This window comes from Pelophylax lessonae (assembly GCF_965119305.1).
Source record: "Pelophylax lessonae genome assembly, chromosome: 9".
Lineage (NCBI taxonomy): Eukaryota > Metazoa > Chordata > Amphibia > Anura > Ranidae > Pelophylax > Pelophylax lessonae.
In genome coordinates this window covers 247,279,906-247,295,302 of record NC_138776.1, presented here as the reverse complement: position 1 = coordinate 247,295,302, position 15,397 = coordinate 247,279,906, and the positions used below count along the sequence as shown (strand labels likewise).

Sequence of the window (15,397 nt, the reverse complement as noted above, 5' to 3'; positions counted from 1 at the left end):
CGCAATGTCGCAGTCCCGCAAAAATAATCGCAGATCGCCGCCATTACTCGTTAAACAAAAAATGACAAAAATATTTCCCTTAGTTAGTAAACGCAATAACTTATGCGCAAACCAATCAAAATACGCTTATTGCGATTTTTTTTACCAAACATATGTAGCAAAAAACAAATTGGCCTAAAATGTTAAAAAATTTTGATTTTTACATTTTTTTGGGGGGAATTTCATATAAAATAATGTGAAAAATATTGTTATTTTCGCAAAATTGTCGCTCTTTTTTTGTTTATAGCGCATGATCAAAAAATCGCACAGGTGATCAAATACCACCAAAAGAAAGCTCTCTTTGTGGGGAAAAAAAGACATCAATTTCATTTGGGTACAGCGTCGCACGACCGCACAATTCTCCGTTAAAGTCACGCAGTGCCGAATCGCAAAATAGGGCCTGGTCAGGAAGGGGGTAAAATCTTCCGGGGCTTAAGTGGTTAAAGGGTCTAGATCTATGTTGTCCCTCAATAGCACAAAAGGAAGACCACAGCTGGTTTTTAGATGCAATTAGGGATGATTCACAAGAACTGAAGTTCTAATCTCCATTTTCTATGGTTTTCAGGGCTTTCTATCTTATATGAGGATGCCTCACCTGGGCTACCCACTCTAGTCCTTACTCAAGCAGTGCTAAAGGATGTTAGATGAAAAAATATTGATACTGTATATGAATCTGCTTTACTAACTGAACTAAAGGTTTCATTAGGGTTTCTCTTGCATGAATGAGAAGAGTCCCCGGGTAATGTTCTCTGTGATTTTAAGTTCTAATCTCCATTAGTTCTTATTGGAACTTAAAGCGGAGTTCCAGCCTAAACACACACTCACCTGTCCAACGGACCAGCGATGCAGCCGCCCGAAGCCTCGCTCTTCTCCCTCTCTGTCTGCGGCGCCGGCATCACTGGTGTGGGCACCCGGCTGTGACAGTTGTCGGCTTCACAGCCGGGTACGCACTGCGCATGCGCGAGTTGCGCTACGCGTCGTGATTGGCCGGCAATCTTCTGGGACCTCTGACATGTCCCAGAAGATTGCAGGGAGGGAGGGGGAGAGGAGAACTTCCGCTCAGGGTGCCGCGGCGCTCCGAGCGGAAGTGGGAGCGGGTACCTGTCAAATGTGGCATGTCAGGGGGTTAGAACTGCCTAAAGCGGAAGTTCCACTTTTGGGTGGAACTCTGCTTTAAGTTCTAATCTCCATTGTCTATGGCAGCCTTTTTCAACCTTTTCTACACAGAGGAACCCTTGAAATAATTTTCAGGTTTCAGGGAACCCCTGCTAAAAAATACTATATTTACAACTCATGACACATTAGTGTGTTGGTCAGCGGGATGAATACTCCTTACACTTGTGAACACTGGGAGGAATTACTTTCTTCCGGATAGCTAAAAAGATTATTAGTGTCAGGGGGAACTTATCTGAGAAGCAGAAACTGCCCATTGCTTAAGGAACCCCAAACAACCTCTGGAGGAACCCATCACCAAAGATCACGTATACCTGGCACCCATTACGGGCAGGAGAATTGTTTTTTAATGACATGGATTTGCTTGATGCTTTCCAGACCTTACTGGATCTGGTTACCCATGGATTAAATAATGATTAAGGGGTCTTGATCTATCTTGTTCCTTATAGCAAAAAAGGAAGAGCACAGCTGGTTCTTAGATGCCATTGGAGATGGTTCACAAGAACTTAAGTTCTAATCGCCATTGTCTATGGCAGCCTTTCTCAACCTTATCAACACAGAGGAACCCTTGAAATAATTTTCAGGTTTCAGGGAAGCCCTTCTAAAAATTACTATATTTACAACTCATGACACATTAGTGTGATGGTCAGTGGGATGAATGCTTCTTACACTTGTGGACACTGGGAGGAATTACTTTCTTCCAGATAGCTAAAAAGATCAATGGTGTCAGGGGGAACTTATTTGAGAAGTAGAAACTGCCCATTGCTTAAGGAACTCCAAGCAACCTCTGGAGGAACCCATCACCAAATATCATGTATACCTGGAACCCATTACGGGCAGGAGAATTGTTTTTTATTTACATGGATTTGCTTGATGCTTTCCAGACTTTACTGGATCGTGTTACCCATGGATAAAACTATGATTAGGGGGGTCTTGATCTATCTTGTTCCTCAATAGCAAAAAAGGAAGAGCACAGCTGGTTCTTAGATGCCATTGGAAATGGTTAACAAGAACCAAAGTTCCAATCTTCATTGTTTATGGTTTCCAGGACTTTCTATCTTATACGTGGAATGCCTCACCTGGGCTACACACTCTAGTCCATGCTCAAGCACTGCTAAAGGATGTTAGACAAACAATAATGAAACTGTATATGAATCTGTTTTTCTAACTGGTCTAAAGGTTTTATTAGGGTTTTTCTTGCATGAATGCGAAGAGTTCCCAGATAGTGTGATTTTTATTTGTTCCAGGTTTGGAGAGATGGAGAATTAGACCATTGAAATTTTGTGAAAATAATTGATCATTATAAGGAATATAACTTATGAATGCTTCCTTTTTATTGTACTATTTCCTAAAAAGGGCATTGTGACAGGTTGAGACTCTATCACTGTGAAAATGGTGTGACAGGAAGTCAGGTAAATCTGTGGATGTAGTCACAGACAGGAGATACATTTCCACCTGGTTTAGAAAATTCACCAATTACTATAGGGTGTCAGCTGCAAAGCTAGCTAGAACGGCTTAAGGAAGTTGAAAGGCCTTCAGCTGTTCAGAATGAGGAAGTTAAGGCCTCTATAATTTGTCCAAAGGAAGTCTAAGGATTGCTTCCTCGTGACGCCGTGTGGGCTGGGGAGAGGAGGACAGTCAGATGTGTGCCTCCCGACGCTGTGACAGCCTGGGAGAAGGATTGCTGCCTCCTGACGCCGTTTGGGTAGCGGAGGACAATCAGATGGGTGCCCCCTGAAAGCTGTGTGAGCATAGGAGGGGAAGACCTCCTGGAGCGATGTGTGCTGAGGAGGGTAAAAAGTGTGAAGACTTCTCAAGGTGAGAAATTTAACTATTTCTATGTGGAAGAAATAAATAAACTGTTTGCTATGTGAAGAGACAAGCAAAGGAATGGTTGCTATGTGAAGAGACAAACAAAGGAATGTGTTCTATGTGAAGAGAAAAGCAAAGGGACATGTTCAATGGACATTTGTTATGTGGAGTGAAAATAAATGGACTATTGAGTGTCTGCTGAAGGATCAGCAAAGTTTGCCCAACAGTAGGTTGGAGACAGACTTCCTTAGATAGGTTCCTGTGTGTGAGAAGGTAGCCGCCCACAGTGGCAAGGATTTATTTTGTGTTTTATTTTATTTTGATGTTTTTGACGCTTGCACTTGTGTGAAGAAAATTGCATGAATAAACCAAACTGTTGTTTGCAACCACTTCACGGCTATCTCCCTGTGTAAACGCACCCCCCAAGGGGTCATCCATACCCGCCACCGAGCTAATCTCCCACAATGGTCATTAAAAGGACACAGAGTGTGCACATTGGCTTTGTGCAGGACTACAGAACGTAGATGTGCAGTGGAGAAAACTGCTTTTGCAGCTTTCTCCAGGTTTTGATATACCTGGATGGGGCTCTGTAATTTGGAGATTCCATAGTGTCTTGGGTGGGATGTAATCTCGAACCCTGTGTCCATGTTTTGTGAAAGACAAGCAGTAGGGTGTGTGCTCAGGTGCACACAGCCCTTATAATGGAGGTTAAGGAATACCTACGAGCTCCCAGTAGGAGATGGCTCCACCGATGAGAGACAGGAGGTCTCTAGGAGTCAGAGGCTGCAGGTGGCAGCCCAAGCACGTGTGTGTCTGCAAGAGATGGGTGATGGCCTGAGGACTAAGGCCAGAGTGAAGCTGTCAGCTCTGGAGAATTTGTGGTCTGGAGACCAGCATAAAGAGCAGAGATACTGCAACTGAAAAGCTGAGTGAGAGCTTAAGAGCCTGGTGGGCTAGCATTTTCTGTTTGTCATATATTGACTGGAAAAGAACCTCTGCATGGGAAACCTATTATGGACTTTTTATTTTGCCTTTTAATAAAAATGGGTTACCAGGCCCTTAAAATATAGTTCCTGATGACAGTGAATCACTTGAAAAACACATCTGCCACTGAGCTAATGGTCCCCCATGTTACTGCATAATTATATAAAAGAACAGTATTTTATGCATAAATATATTAGGATATTGGAATTCAGTGAATGTATGTTAGGTTTTACTATGTAATGAAGGGCAATATCCCATCCCCCTCTTCTACTGGTCAGCTGGTAACAAAGATTTGAATTACACCATGCACTACGTATTCCTGGTCTATACCAGAATTGTTCTCTAACATCCGGCCATAGGCATGCGCACAGAGTGTGCCAGGTGTGCCTGGGCACACCCTAATCACCCCATGTGGCGCATATTCCCCCTAGTTAGACCCCTGATATTTCACCAAATAAAAAAAAATTCTCCTTTTTCTGCAAAAATATATTTTTTAAATGTATTTTAAAAAATAAAATTGTAAGAAAGAATTTGGAATAAAAGCTACTGATACCATCCACTGACCTACTGATACCAATCTCTGCCCTTATGACCTCATCCACTACTCTAGTGGCACTGTCCACTGCCCTACTGACACCAAATCTCTGCCCTTATGACATCGTCCACTGCTCTACTGACACCGTCCACTGCCCTACGGACACCAATCTTTCCCCTTATGACATCATCCACTGCTCTACTGACACTGTCCACTGTCCTACTGACACCAATCTCTGCCCTTATGACATCATCCACTGCTCTACTGACACCGTCCACTGCCCTATGGACACCAATCTTTGCCCTTATGACATCATCCACTGCTCTACTGAAACCGTCCATTGCCCTACATACACCAATCTCTGTCCTTATGACACCACCCACTGCTCTACTGATACTGTCCACTGTCCTACTGACACCAATCTCTGCCCTTATGACACCATCCACTGCTCTACTGACACCGTCCACTGCCCTACTGACACCAATCTCTGCCCTTATGACATCATCCACTACTCTACTGGCACCGTGCACTGCCCTATGGACACCAATCTCTGCCCTTATGACATCATCCACTACTCTACTGATACCATCCACTGCTCTACTGACACCAATCTCTGCCCTTTTGACATCATCCGCTGCTCTACTGACACCGTCCACTGCCCTACTGACACCAATCTCTGCCCTTATGACATCATCCACTACTCTACTGATACCGTCCACTGCTCTACTGACACCAATATCTGCCCTTATGACATCATCTACTGCTCTACTGACACCGTCCACTGCCCTACTGACACCAATATCTGCCCTTATGACATCATCCACTGCTCTATTGACACCGTCCACTGCCCTACTGACACCAAATCTCTGTCCTTATGACACCATCCACTTCCCTACTGACACCGTCCACTGCCCTACTGACACCAATCTCTGCCCTTATGACATCATCCACTGCTCTACTGACACCGTGCACTGCCCTACGGACACCAATCAACCTTTCTGTTTAATATGTTTTAGATTTTATTCAATTTGCTTATCAAGAGTTTTATAAATAAATAAGCACCTTTTTATCTTTAAACATTTCTCATACTTTAAGGTATTTCGTCAAAGTTTAAGAAGTGTCAAAGTTAAACAATGGACCACTGATCAGCCTACCAACAGGTATTTATTACGGGACCCCACTACAAGCTGTAAAGGAACATTAGAGACCAAATTATCAAGCTAACCAGGGAAAGAAGAGACAGTGGGTTTGAGTTACTAAAGTTGGAGAGTGCAATATCTGGTGCAGATGTGCATGGTAACCAGGGCCGGCCCTACCATGGATCCTGCTGGGTCCATTGGACCCAGGTGGCACTTGAGAGGGGCGGAAAATTGATGCCCAAGCCCTGGGGTGGGGGGGCATTCAGGACACAAAAATACAACTTTGATCCACTTCATATTTTTTTTTATTTTTTTAATAGGCTTACAATTAAGAAATATGTACAATAGCTGGTTTAATTCTAGGTTGGCCATTTTTATAATTTTCTGCTTTTAATTTTGTGAAATAAATTGGCATTTTCCCATTCATCAAAATTGTAAAAGGAAAAACTTTCCATTCAGGACACAAAAATAAAACTTTGATCCCCTTCATATATTTTTTAAAATAAGCTTACAATTAAGATTGGGAAATATGTACAATAGCTGGTTTAATTCTAGGTTGGCAAATTTTATAATTTTCTGCTTTTAATTTTGTGAAATAAATTGGCATTTTCACATTTATCAAAATTGTAAAAAGAAAAACTTTCCATTCAGGACACACAAATAAAACTTTGATCCCCTTCATATTTTTTTAAATAAGCTTACAATTAGGATTTTGAAATATGTACAATAGCTGGTTAAATTATAGGTTGGCCAGTTTTAGTGTTTTCTGCTTGAATTTTATTAAATAAATTGGCATTTTCACATTCATCAAAATTGTAAAAAGCAAAACTTTCCATTCAGGACACAAAAAGGGAACTTTGATCCACTTCATTTTTTGTAAATAAGCTTACAATTAAGATTGTGAAATATGTATAGCTGGTTTGATTCTAGGTTGGCCAATTTTAGTATTTTCTGCTTTAAATTTTGTGTAATAAATTGGAATTTTCACATTCATCAAAATTGTAAAAAGAAAAACTTTCCATTAGGACACAAAAAAAAAAACAAAACTTTGATTCACTTCATATTTTTTTTTTTTTTAATAGGCTTATAATTAAGGCTGTGAAATATGTACAATAGCTGGTTTAATTATAGGTTGGCCAGTTTTAATATTTTCTGCTTTGAAATAAATTGGAATTTTCAGAATTATTGTAAAAAATAAAGCATTATGAGGAAAATGATATGAGGAACCTTGCCATTATTTAGAAAACAAAATAAAACATAGGAATCCTTTAAACTTTACCTGAAAGATGAATGCCAAGGTTTCTTTCCTTATAAATAATTATAATAGGATTAATAATATAATATTATTCCAGCATATACTTACCGGGTGGTTCAGTTGGTGCTGAGAATGTAGACAGCTGGAAGACTTCAGTGGTGGTCTACCCTACAAAGAACTGGGTTGGCTTATATAATAGAAGACAAAGAAGTGGGGCAAACAGAAGTTTTAATTAAAGTTTAAGGTAAAAACCACATCTCTCTTAGGAAAACATAACTGACGCCACATGTATTTACTAAAATATTTACCCACAAGCCTCCAGGTGGGACAAATATCATCACCCTGTAAGCAATTCAAATGTCTCATGATATGCAATTTAGACATTTTTAATCTAAAACTGGTTTAGGTGGAATTCTAGCCCAAATTTTTGCCGTAAGAATGTCCTTGTGAAACCACAGTGCTAGATCCCAAACAACACAACTAGGGTTGAGCGGACACCTAGATGTCCGTGTTCGACGGGTTCGGCCGAACTTTAAAAAAAAGTCCGGGTCCGTGTCCCGGACTTTTACCGAACTTTTCCCGGACACCGAACCCCATTGAAGTCAATGGGGACCCGAACTTTAAGGCACTAAAATGGCTCTAAAACACCAAAGGAAAGGGCTAGAGTGCTGCAAATGGCAGCAAAACGTAATTAAGAGCATGGCAAGTGCTCTGCAAACAAATGTGGATAGGGAAATAACTTAAAACAACAAAAAAAAACAGAAAAATAAAACAATGTTCTTCTTCATCTCTGAAGGACGAGGCCCATATGGAGTAGGAGGGAGGTTGAGGTGGTGGTGGATGTGGCGGTGACATAGGCGTGCGCACAGGGTGTGCTGGGTGTGCCTGGGCACACCCTAATCACCTAGGGCACATAGCATTGCCAGTGAGGAGATGGGAAAGATCTCCCTGGGACCTGCTCTGCTCTATTTCTCCTTGCCTACAGGTACATGGCCCCGATACATTACTCTCCCTGCTGGCAAACACATGCATGTGTATTTCAACTTTGGGGTGCACACCTTAATGCAATAGGCTGCGCACACCTATGGGCGGTGTAGGTGGAAGCGGCGGTGGAGGAGGACCAGGGCCGGATTAACAGCATCATGGGCTTGGTGCTGAGGATTTTGAAGGGCCTTAAGGGCCGTGCCTTGCCATGCACCCAGAGGAGGAAGGGTGCAGCCATGCATGCCTAATTCAACATGGGATGCTGTCTCTGAAGCCCATAAACACATCCATGCATCGCCAACTGTCCCTCCTTGTCCGGCCTTCACGCTGTGTGGGGAGGTTCTGAGGGTGCTGCCTGGGGAAGCGAGCATAGAAGCCAGACTTCTGTGTTTACAAGTGACAGAAGAGCGGTAACAGTGAATATGGCCAACCCGGGGCCTATATAAAAGGTAGGGGCCTGGAGCTGCAGCTCCAATAGCCCCTACATTAATCTGGCCCTGAGGAGGAGGACGAGGTAGCCAACACTGCTTCTTTTCAAAAATTTTAAATGAGGGTACACCCCAAAAGAGTGAGAAAGAGCAAAAATGGAACAATGGGTGGGTAAGGTCGGTATCCATTGCTATTCTGCATAAGGTACGGAAAAGTCCCGTGGGATCCATGCCTGGTTCATTTTAATGAACGTGAGCTTGTCCACATTGTCTCTGGACAGGCGGCTGCGCTTGTCTGTTATAACGCCCCCAGCCGTGCTAAATACCCGTTCAGATAATACACTGGCTGCAGGGCACGCCAGCACCTCCAAGGCGTAAAGGGCAAGCTCAGGCCATGTGCCCAATTTGGAGACCCAGAAGTTGAAGGGGGCAGACCCGTCATTCACTACATGTAGGCGTGTGCACACATACTGCTCCACCATGTTGGTAAAATGCTGCCTCCTGCTAAGACGTTCCATCTGAGCTGCTGGTGCTGCTGTTTGTTGTGGCGTGCTGACAAAGCTTTTCCACATTTCGGCCATGCTAACCCTGCCTTCTGAGGTGCTGGCGGTGCCCTGGTTGCGTTGGCGACCTCCTCCTCCTCCTCCTCTGCCTTGTGCTTCCACTGTGGCCCCGCTGTCAGATGGGAATGCCAGCAGCATGGCGTCTACCAGCGTGCGCTTGTACTCGCGCATCTTGCGATCGCGCTCCAGTGAGTGAATTAAGGACGGTACGTTGTCCTTGTAACGGGGATCCAGCAGCGTGGCCACCCAGTAATCAGCACAAGTTAGAATGTGGGCAACTCGGCGGTCGTTGTGGAGACACTGCAGCATGTAATCGCTCATGTGTGCCAGGCTGCCCAGAGGCAACGAAAGGCTGTCCTCTGTGGGAGGTGTATCGTCCGTGTCCTCTGTATCCCCCCAGCCACGCACCAGTGATGGCCATGAGCTGGCCTGGGTGCCACCCTGCTGTGAACATGGTTCCATCTCCTCCTCCAGCTCCTCCTCCTCCTCATCCTCCTCATCCTCCAGAACTGTGCCCCTGCTGGACAATTGCGTCCCTGGCGTTTGCGTGTGCAGGAACCCACCCTCGGAGCCCCTTGCGAATGACTGCCCTGAAAGCCTTGGAAATGTTACCTCTTCATCCTCCTCCTCCTCCTCATCCTGTGCCACATCCTCTTCCATCATCGCCCGAATTGTTTTTTCAAGGAGGCATAGAAGTGGGATAGTTAAGCTGAGAACGGCGTCATTGCCACTGGCCATGTTGGTGGAGTACTCAAAACAGCGCAACAAGGCACACAGGTCTCGCATGGAGGCCCAGTTATTGGTGGTGAAGTGGTGCTGTTCCGCAGAGCGACTCACGCGTGCGTGCTGCAGCTGAAACTCCACTATGGCCTGCTGCTGCTCGCACAGTCTTTCCAGCATGTGCAAGGTGGAGTTCCACCTTGTGGGCACGTCACATATGAGGCGGTGAGCGGGAAGGCCGAAGTTACGCTGCAGCGCTGCCAGGCGAGCAGCAGCAGGGTGAGAACGCCGAAAGTGCGCACAAACGGCCCGCACTTTCTGCAGCAGCTCTGACATATCGGGGTAGTTTTTAAGGAACCTCTGCACCACCAAATTCAGCACATGCGCCAGGCAAGGGATGTGCGTCAAACCGGCTAGGCCCAGAGCTGCTATGAGATTTCGCCCGTTATCGCACACCACCAGGCCGGGCTTGAGGCTCGCTGGCAGCAACCACTCATTTGTCTGCTGTTCCATGCTCCTCCACAACTCCTGCGCGGTGTGTGGTTTGTCCCCCAAACAGGCAAGTTGTAAAACTGCCTGCTGTCGTTTACCCCTGGCCGTGCTGAAGTTGGTGGTGAAGGTGTTACGCTGTCCGGATGAGGAGGCGGTAGAGGATGAGGAAGCGGAGTAGGAGGAGTTAGGAACAGGAGGCAAACTGAAGCGCCCTGCAATCCTCGGTGGTGGAAGGACATGCGCCAAATTGCTATCCGCCTCAGGCCCATCCGCCACTGCATTTACCCAGTGTGCCGTTAGGGAGATATAACGCCCCTGACCGTGCTTACTGGTCCACGTATCCGTAGTTAGGTGGACCTTGGCACAGATGGCGTTGCGCAGTGCACACCTGATATTTTCCCCCACTTGGTTGTGCAGGGAAGGGATGGCTTGCCTGGAAAAGTAGTGGCGGCTGGGCACGACGTACTGTGGGACAGCCACCGACATAAGGTTTTTAAAACTGTGCGTCTCCACCAGACGGAATGACAGCATTTCAAAGGCCAATAATTTTGAAATGCTGGCATTCAGGGCCAGGGATCGCGGGTGGGTAGGGGGGTACTTCCTCTTCCTCTCAAGTGTTTGGGAGATGGAAAGCTGAACGCTTCCACGGGACATTGTGGAGATGGTTGTTGGTGACCCAGGTGGTGGTGTTGCTGACAGATCGTCTGTTTGCGGGGTGGCAGGTGCCGGTATCACTACAGATGTGGCTGGAGCGGCCGAGACTGCAGCAGAAGAGGAAGCAGGATGAGCCAGAGACGTTTCTTGGTTTTGAAGGTGTGTACTCCACTGCAGCTCGTGCTTTGCACTTAGATGCCTGATCATGCAGGTTGTGCTCAGGTTGAGAAGGTTTATGCCTCGCTTCAAGCTCTGATTGCACAGGGTGCAAACCACTCGTGTCCTGTCATCAGCACATTTTCTAAAGAACTTCCACGCTAGAGAACTCCTTTGAGCTGACTTTGGTGCGCTCGTTCCCTTGCTGCGTTGGGCAGTAGCGGGCGTAGTGTCTAGGGCACGGCCGCTCCGCTTCTGCACCCTGCTCCCTCTTCTGCTGTGCTGGTGGCTCTGTGCGACCACCGCCTCTTCCTCCAAACTACTCAGGTCACCTGCATGACGTTCATTCCATGTGGGGTCGAGGACCTCATCGTCCTCCACATCATCTTCCACCCAGTCTTCACCCCTGCCCTCCTTGTCGGTCTCCACAATGCTGAACGCCGCAGCAGTTGGCACCTGCGTTTCGTCATCATCGGAGACGTGCTGCGATGATCCTTGCATGTACTCATCTTGAGAAATAAGTGGTTGGGCATCGCTGCACTCAATCTCTTCCACTTCTGGGGCAGGGCTAGGTGGATGGCCCTGGGAAACCCTGCTGACAGAGTCCTCAAAAAGAATAAGAGACTGCTGTATGGCTTGGGGCTCAGACTGCTGGCCTGATTTGCAAGGGGGTGAGGTGAAAGACGGTTGGACATTGGCTGCAGGTGCCAACTCTGACCTTTCTGCAGTAGACTGGGTGGGAGACAATGTGAAGGAACTGGAGGCACTGTCAGCAGCAAACCAATCTACTATCGCCTCAACTTGTTCTGGCCTCATCACTTCTAGGGGCGTTTGATGCCCTACCAAATACTGATGCAGGTTCTGTCGCCTACTCACACTTGAGGAAGGTGTTTCACTTGTGCGTGTAGCTGGCACAGATCGACCACGTCCTCTCCTTGCAACAGGAGCTCTACCAGCAGCACCACGACCCAGGCCACGGCCCTTATTTGACGGTCTCCTCATATTTCTGTAATTTAAGATCTTGCCCTAGAAAGGTTTTTATTGAATAGCGGAATAGGAAATATGATCCAAAAAAGTGTATGTATCTCGCACGTACAAAACCACACTAGGCCCCAATTACTATTGTTTCTACCCCTAAAAGGATGGATGAGGAGTAGGAGGAGTATGGAACAGACAGCACCCTCAAATCTTCAGAAGTATGAGATGAACCCCAAAAACTTGGAAAGGTGGATCTCACACGTACCGACACAGACTATCCCGCAATTCAATTGATCCTCAAAGGTTTTTATTGAATAGCGGAATAGGAAATATGATCAAAAAAAGTGTATGTATCTCGCACGTACACAACCACACTAGGCCCCAATTACTATTGTTTGTACCCCTAAAAGGATGGATGAGGAGTAGGAGGAGGAGTATGGAACAGGCAGCACCCTCAAATCTTCAGAAGTATGAGATGAACCCCAAAAACTTGGAAAGGTGGATCTCACACGTACCGACACAGACTATCCCGCAATTCAATTGATCCTCAAAGGTTTTTATTGAATAGCGGAATAGGAAATATGATCAAAAAAAGTGTATGTATCTCGCACGTACACAACCACACTAGGCCCCAATTACTATTGTTTGTACCCCTAAAAGGATGGTTGAGCAGTAGGAGCAGGAGTATGGAACAGGCAGCACCCTCAAATCTTCAGAAGTATGAGATGAACCCCAACAACTTGGAAAGGTGGATCTCACACGTACCGACACAGACTATCTCGCAATTGAATTGATCCCCAAAGGTTTTAATTGAATAGCGGAATAGAAAATATGATCAAAAAGAAAGTGTATGTATCTCGCACGTACACCACCACACTAGGCCCCAACTACTATTGTTTGTACCCCTAAAAGGATGGTTGAGCAGTAGGAGGAGGAGTATGGAACAGGCAGCACCCTCAAATCTTCAGTAGTATGAGATGAACCCCAAAAACTTGGAAAGGTGGATCTCTCTCACACGTACCAACACAGACTATCCCCCAATTTAACTGATCCCCAAAGGTTTTTGATTAAATAGCGGAATAGAAAATATGATCCAAAAAAAGTGTATGTATATCACACGTACACAACCACACTAGGCCCCAATTACTATTGTTTGTACCCCTAAAAGGCTAGATGAGGAGTAGGGGGAGTATGGAACAGGCAGCACCCTCAAACCTTCAGAAGTATGAGATGAACCCCAACAACTTGGAAAGGTGGATCTCTCTCACACGTACCAACACAGACTATCCCCCAATTTAACTGATCCCCAAAGGTTTTTGATTAAATAGCGGAATAGAAAATATGATCCAAAAAAAGTGTATGTATATCACACGTACACAACCACACTAGGCCCCAATTACTATTGTTTGTACCCCTAAAAGGCTAGATGAGGAGTAGGGGGGGTATGGAACAGGCAGCACCCTCAAACCTTCAGAAGTATGAGATGAACCCCAACAACTTGGAAAGGTGGATCTCTCTCACACGTACCAACACAGACTATCCCCCAATTTAACTGATCCCCAAAGGTTTTTGATTAAATAGCGGAATAGAAAATATGATCCAAAAAAAGTGTATGTATATCACACGTACACAACCACACTAGGCCCCAATGACTATTGTTTGTACCCCTAAAAGGCTAGATGAGGAGTAGGGGGGGTATGGAACAGGCAGCACCCTCAAACCTTCAGAAGTATGAGATGAACCCCAACAACTTGGAAAGGTGGATCTCTCTCACACGTACCAACACAGACTATCCCCCAATTTAACTGATCCCCAAAGGTTTTTGATTAAATAGCGGAATAGAAAATATGATCCAAAAAAAGTGTATGTATATCACACGTACACAACCACACTAGGCCCCAATTACTATTGTTTGTACCCCTAAAAGGCTAGGAGTAGGGGGAGTATGGAACAGGCAGCACCCTCAAACCTTCAGAAGTATGAGATGAACCCCAACAACTTGGAAAGGTGGATCTCTCTCACACGTACCAACACAGACTATCCCCCAATTTAACTGATCCCCAAAGGTTTTTGATTAAATAGCGGAATAGAAAATATGATCCAAAAAAAGTGTATGTATATCACACGTACACAACCACACTAGGCCCCAATTACTATTGTTTGTACCCCTAAAAGGCTAGGAGTAGGGGGAGTATGGAACAGGCAGCACCCTCAAACCTTCAGAAGTATGAGATGAACCCCAACAACTTGGAAAGGTGGATCTCTCTCACACGTACCAACACAGACTATCCCCCAATTTAACTGATCCCCAAAGGTTTTTGATTAAATAGCGGAATAGAAAATATGATCCAAAAAAAGTGTATGTATATCACACGTACACAACCACACTAGGCCCCAATTACTATTGTTTGTACCCCTAAAAGGCTAGATGAGGAGTAGGGGGAGTATGGAACAGGCAGCACCCTCAAACCTTCAGAAGTATGAGATGAACCCCAACAACTTGGAAAGGTGGATCTCTCTCACACGTACCAACACAGACTATCCCCCAATTTAACTGATCCCCAAAGGTTTTTGATTAAATAGCGGAATAGAAAATATGATCCAAAAAAAGTGTATGTATATCACACGTACACAACCACACTAGGCCCCAATTACTATTGTTTGTACCCCTAAAAGGCTAGATGAGGAGTAGGGGGGGTATGGAACAGGCAGCACCCTCAAACCTTCAGAAGTATGAGATGAACCCCAACAACTTGGAAAGGTGGATCTCTCTCACACGTACCAACACAGACTATCCCCCAATTTAACTGATCCCCAAAGGTTTTTGATTAAATAGCGGAATAGAAAATATGATCCAAAAAAAGTGTATGTATATCACACGTACACAACCACACTAGGCCCCAATTACTATTGTTTGTACCCCTAAAAGGCTAGATGAGGAGTAGGGGGGGTATGGAACAGGCAGCACCCTCAAACCTTCAGAAGTATGAGATGAACCCCAACAACTTGGAAAGGTGGATCTCTCTCACACGTACCAACACAGACTATCCCCCAATTTAACTGATCCCCAAAGGTTTTTGATTAAATAGCGGAATAGAAAATATGATCCAAAAAAAGTGTATGTATATCACACGTACACAACCACACTAGGCCCCAATTACTATTGTTTGTACCCCTAAAAGGCTAGATGAGGAGTAGGGGGGGTATGGAACAGGCAGCACCCTCAAACCTTCAGAAGTATGAGATGAACCCCAACAACTTGGAAAGGTGGATCTCTCTCACACGTACCAACACAGACTATCCCCCAATTTAACTGATCCCCAAAGGTTTTTGATTAAATAGCGGAATAGAAAATATGATCCAAAAAAAGTGTATGTATATCACACGTACACAACCACACTAGGCCCCAATTACTATTGTTTGTACCCCTAAAAGGCTAGATGAGGAGTAGGGGGAGTATGGAACAGGCAGCACCCTCAAACCTT

At 45.2% G+C, this 15,397-nt stretch overlaps 3 protein-coding genes and 1 long non-coding RNA gene across 7 annotated transcripts in view; 2 read left to right on the top strand and 2 right to left on the bottom strand.

Annotated features, from left to right (window-relative positions):
• The window catches only part of LOC309564357 (uncharacterized protein), a 1,447,080-nt gene that overhangs the window by 1,116,605 nt on the left and 315,078 nt on the right, over window positions 1-15,397 (top strand). The window lies entirely within an intron of this gene.
• Window positions 1-15,397, bottom strand: part of LOC309562846 (uncharacterized protein) — a 359,272-nt gene that overhangs the window by 278,716 nt on the left and 65,159 nt on the right. The gene's annotated exons all lie outside the window — the stretch shown is intronic.
• Window positions 1-15,397, top strand: part of LOC309563017 — a 350,229-nt gene that overhangs the window by 278,311 nt on the left and 56,521 nt on the right. The window lies entirely within an intron of this gene.
• Window positions 1-15,397, bottom strand: part of LOC309563358 (esculentin-1B) — a gene marked incomplete at its 5' end in the record, with an annotated part of 67,046 nt that overhangs the window by 3,313 nt on the left and 48,336 nt on the right. The window contains one exon of the mRNA XM_082267752.1: window positions 7,046-7,105. Coding sequence (XP_082123878.1) covers window positions 7,046-7,105 — 60 coding nt within the window. The remainder of the gene's footprint in view (window positions 1-7,045; window positions 7,106-15,397) is intronic.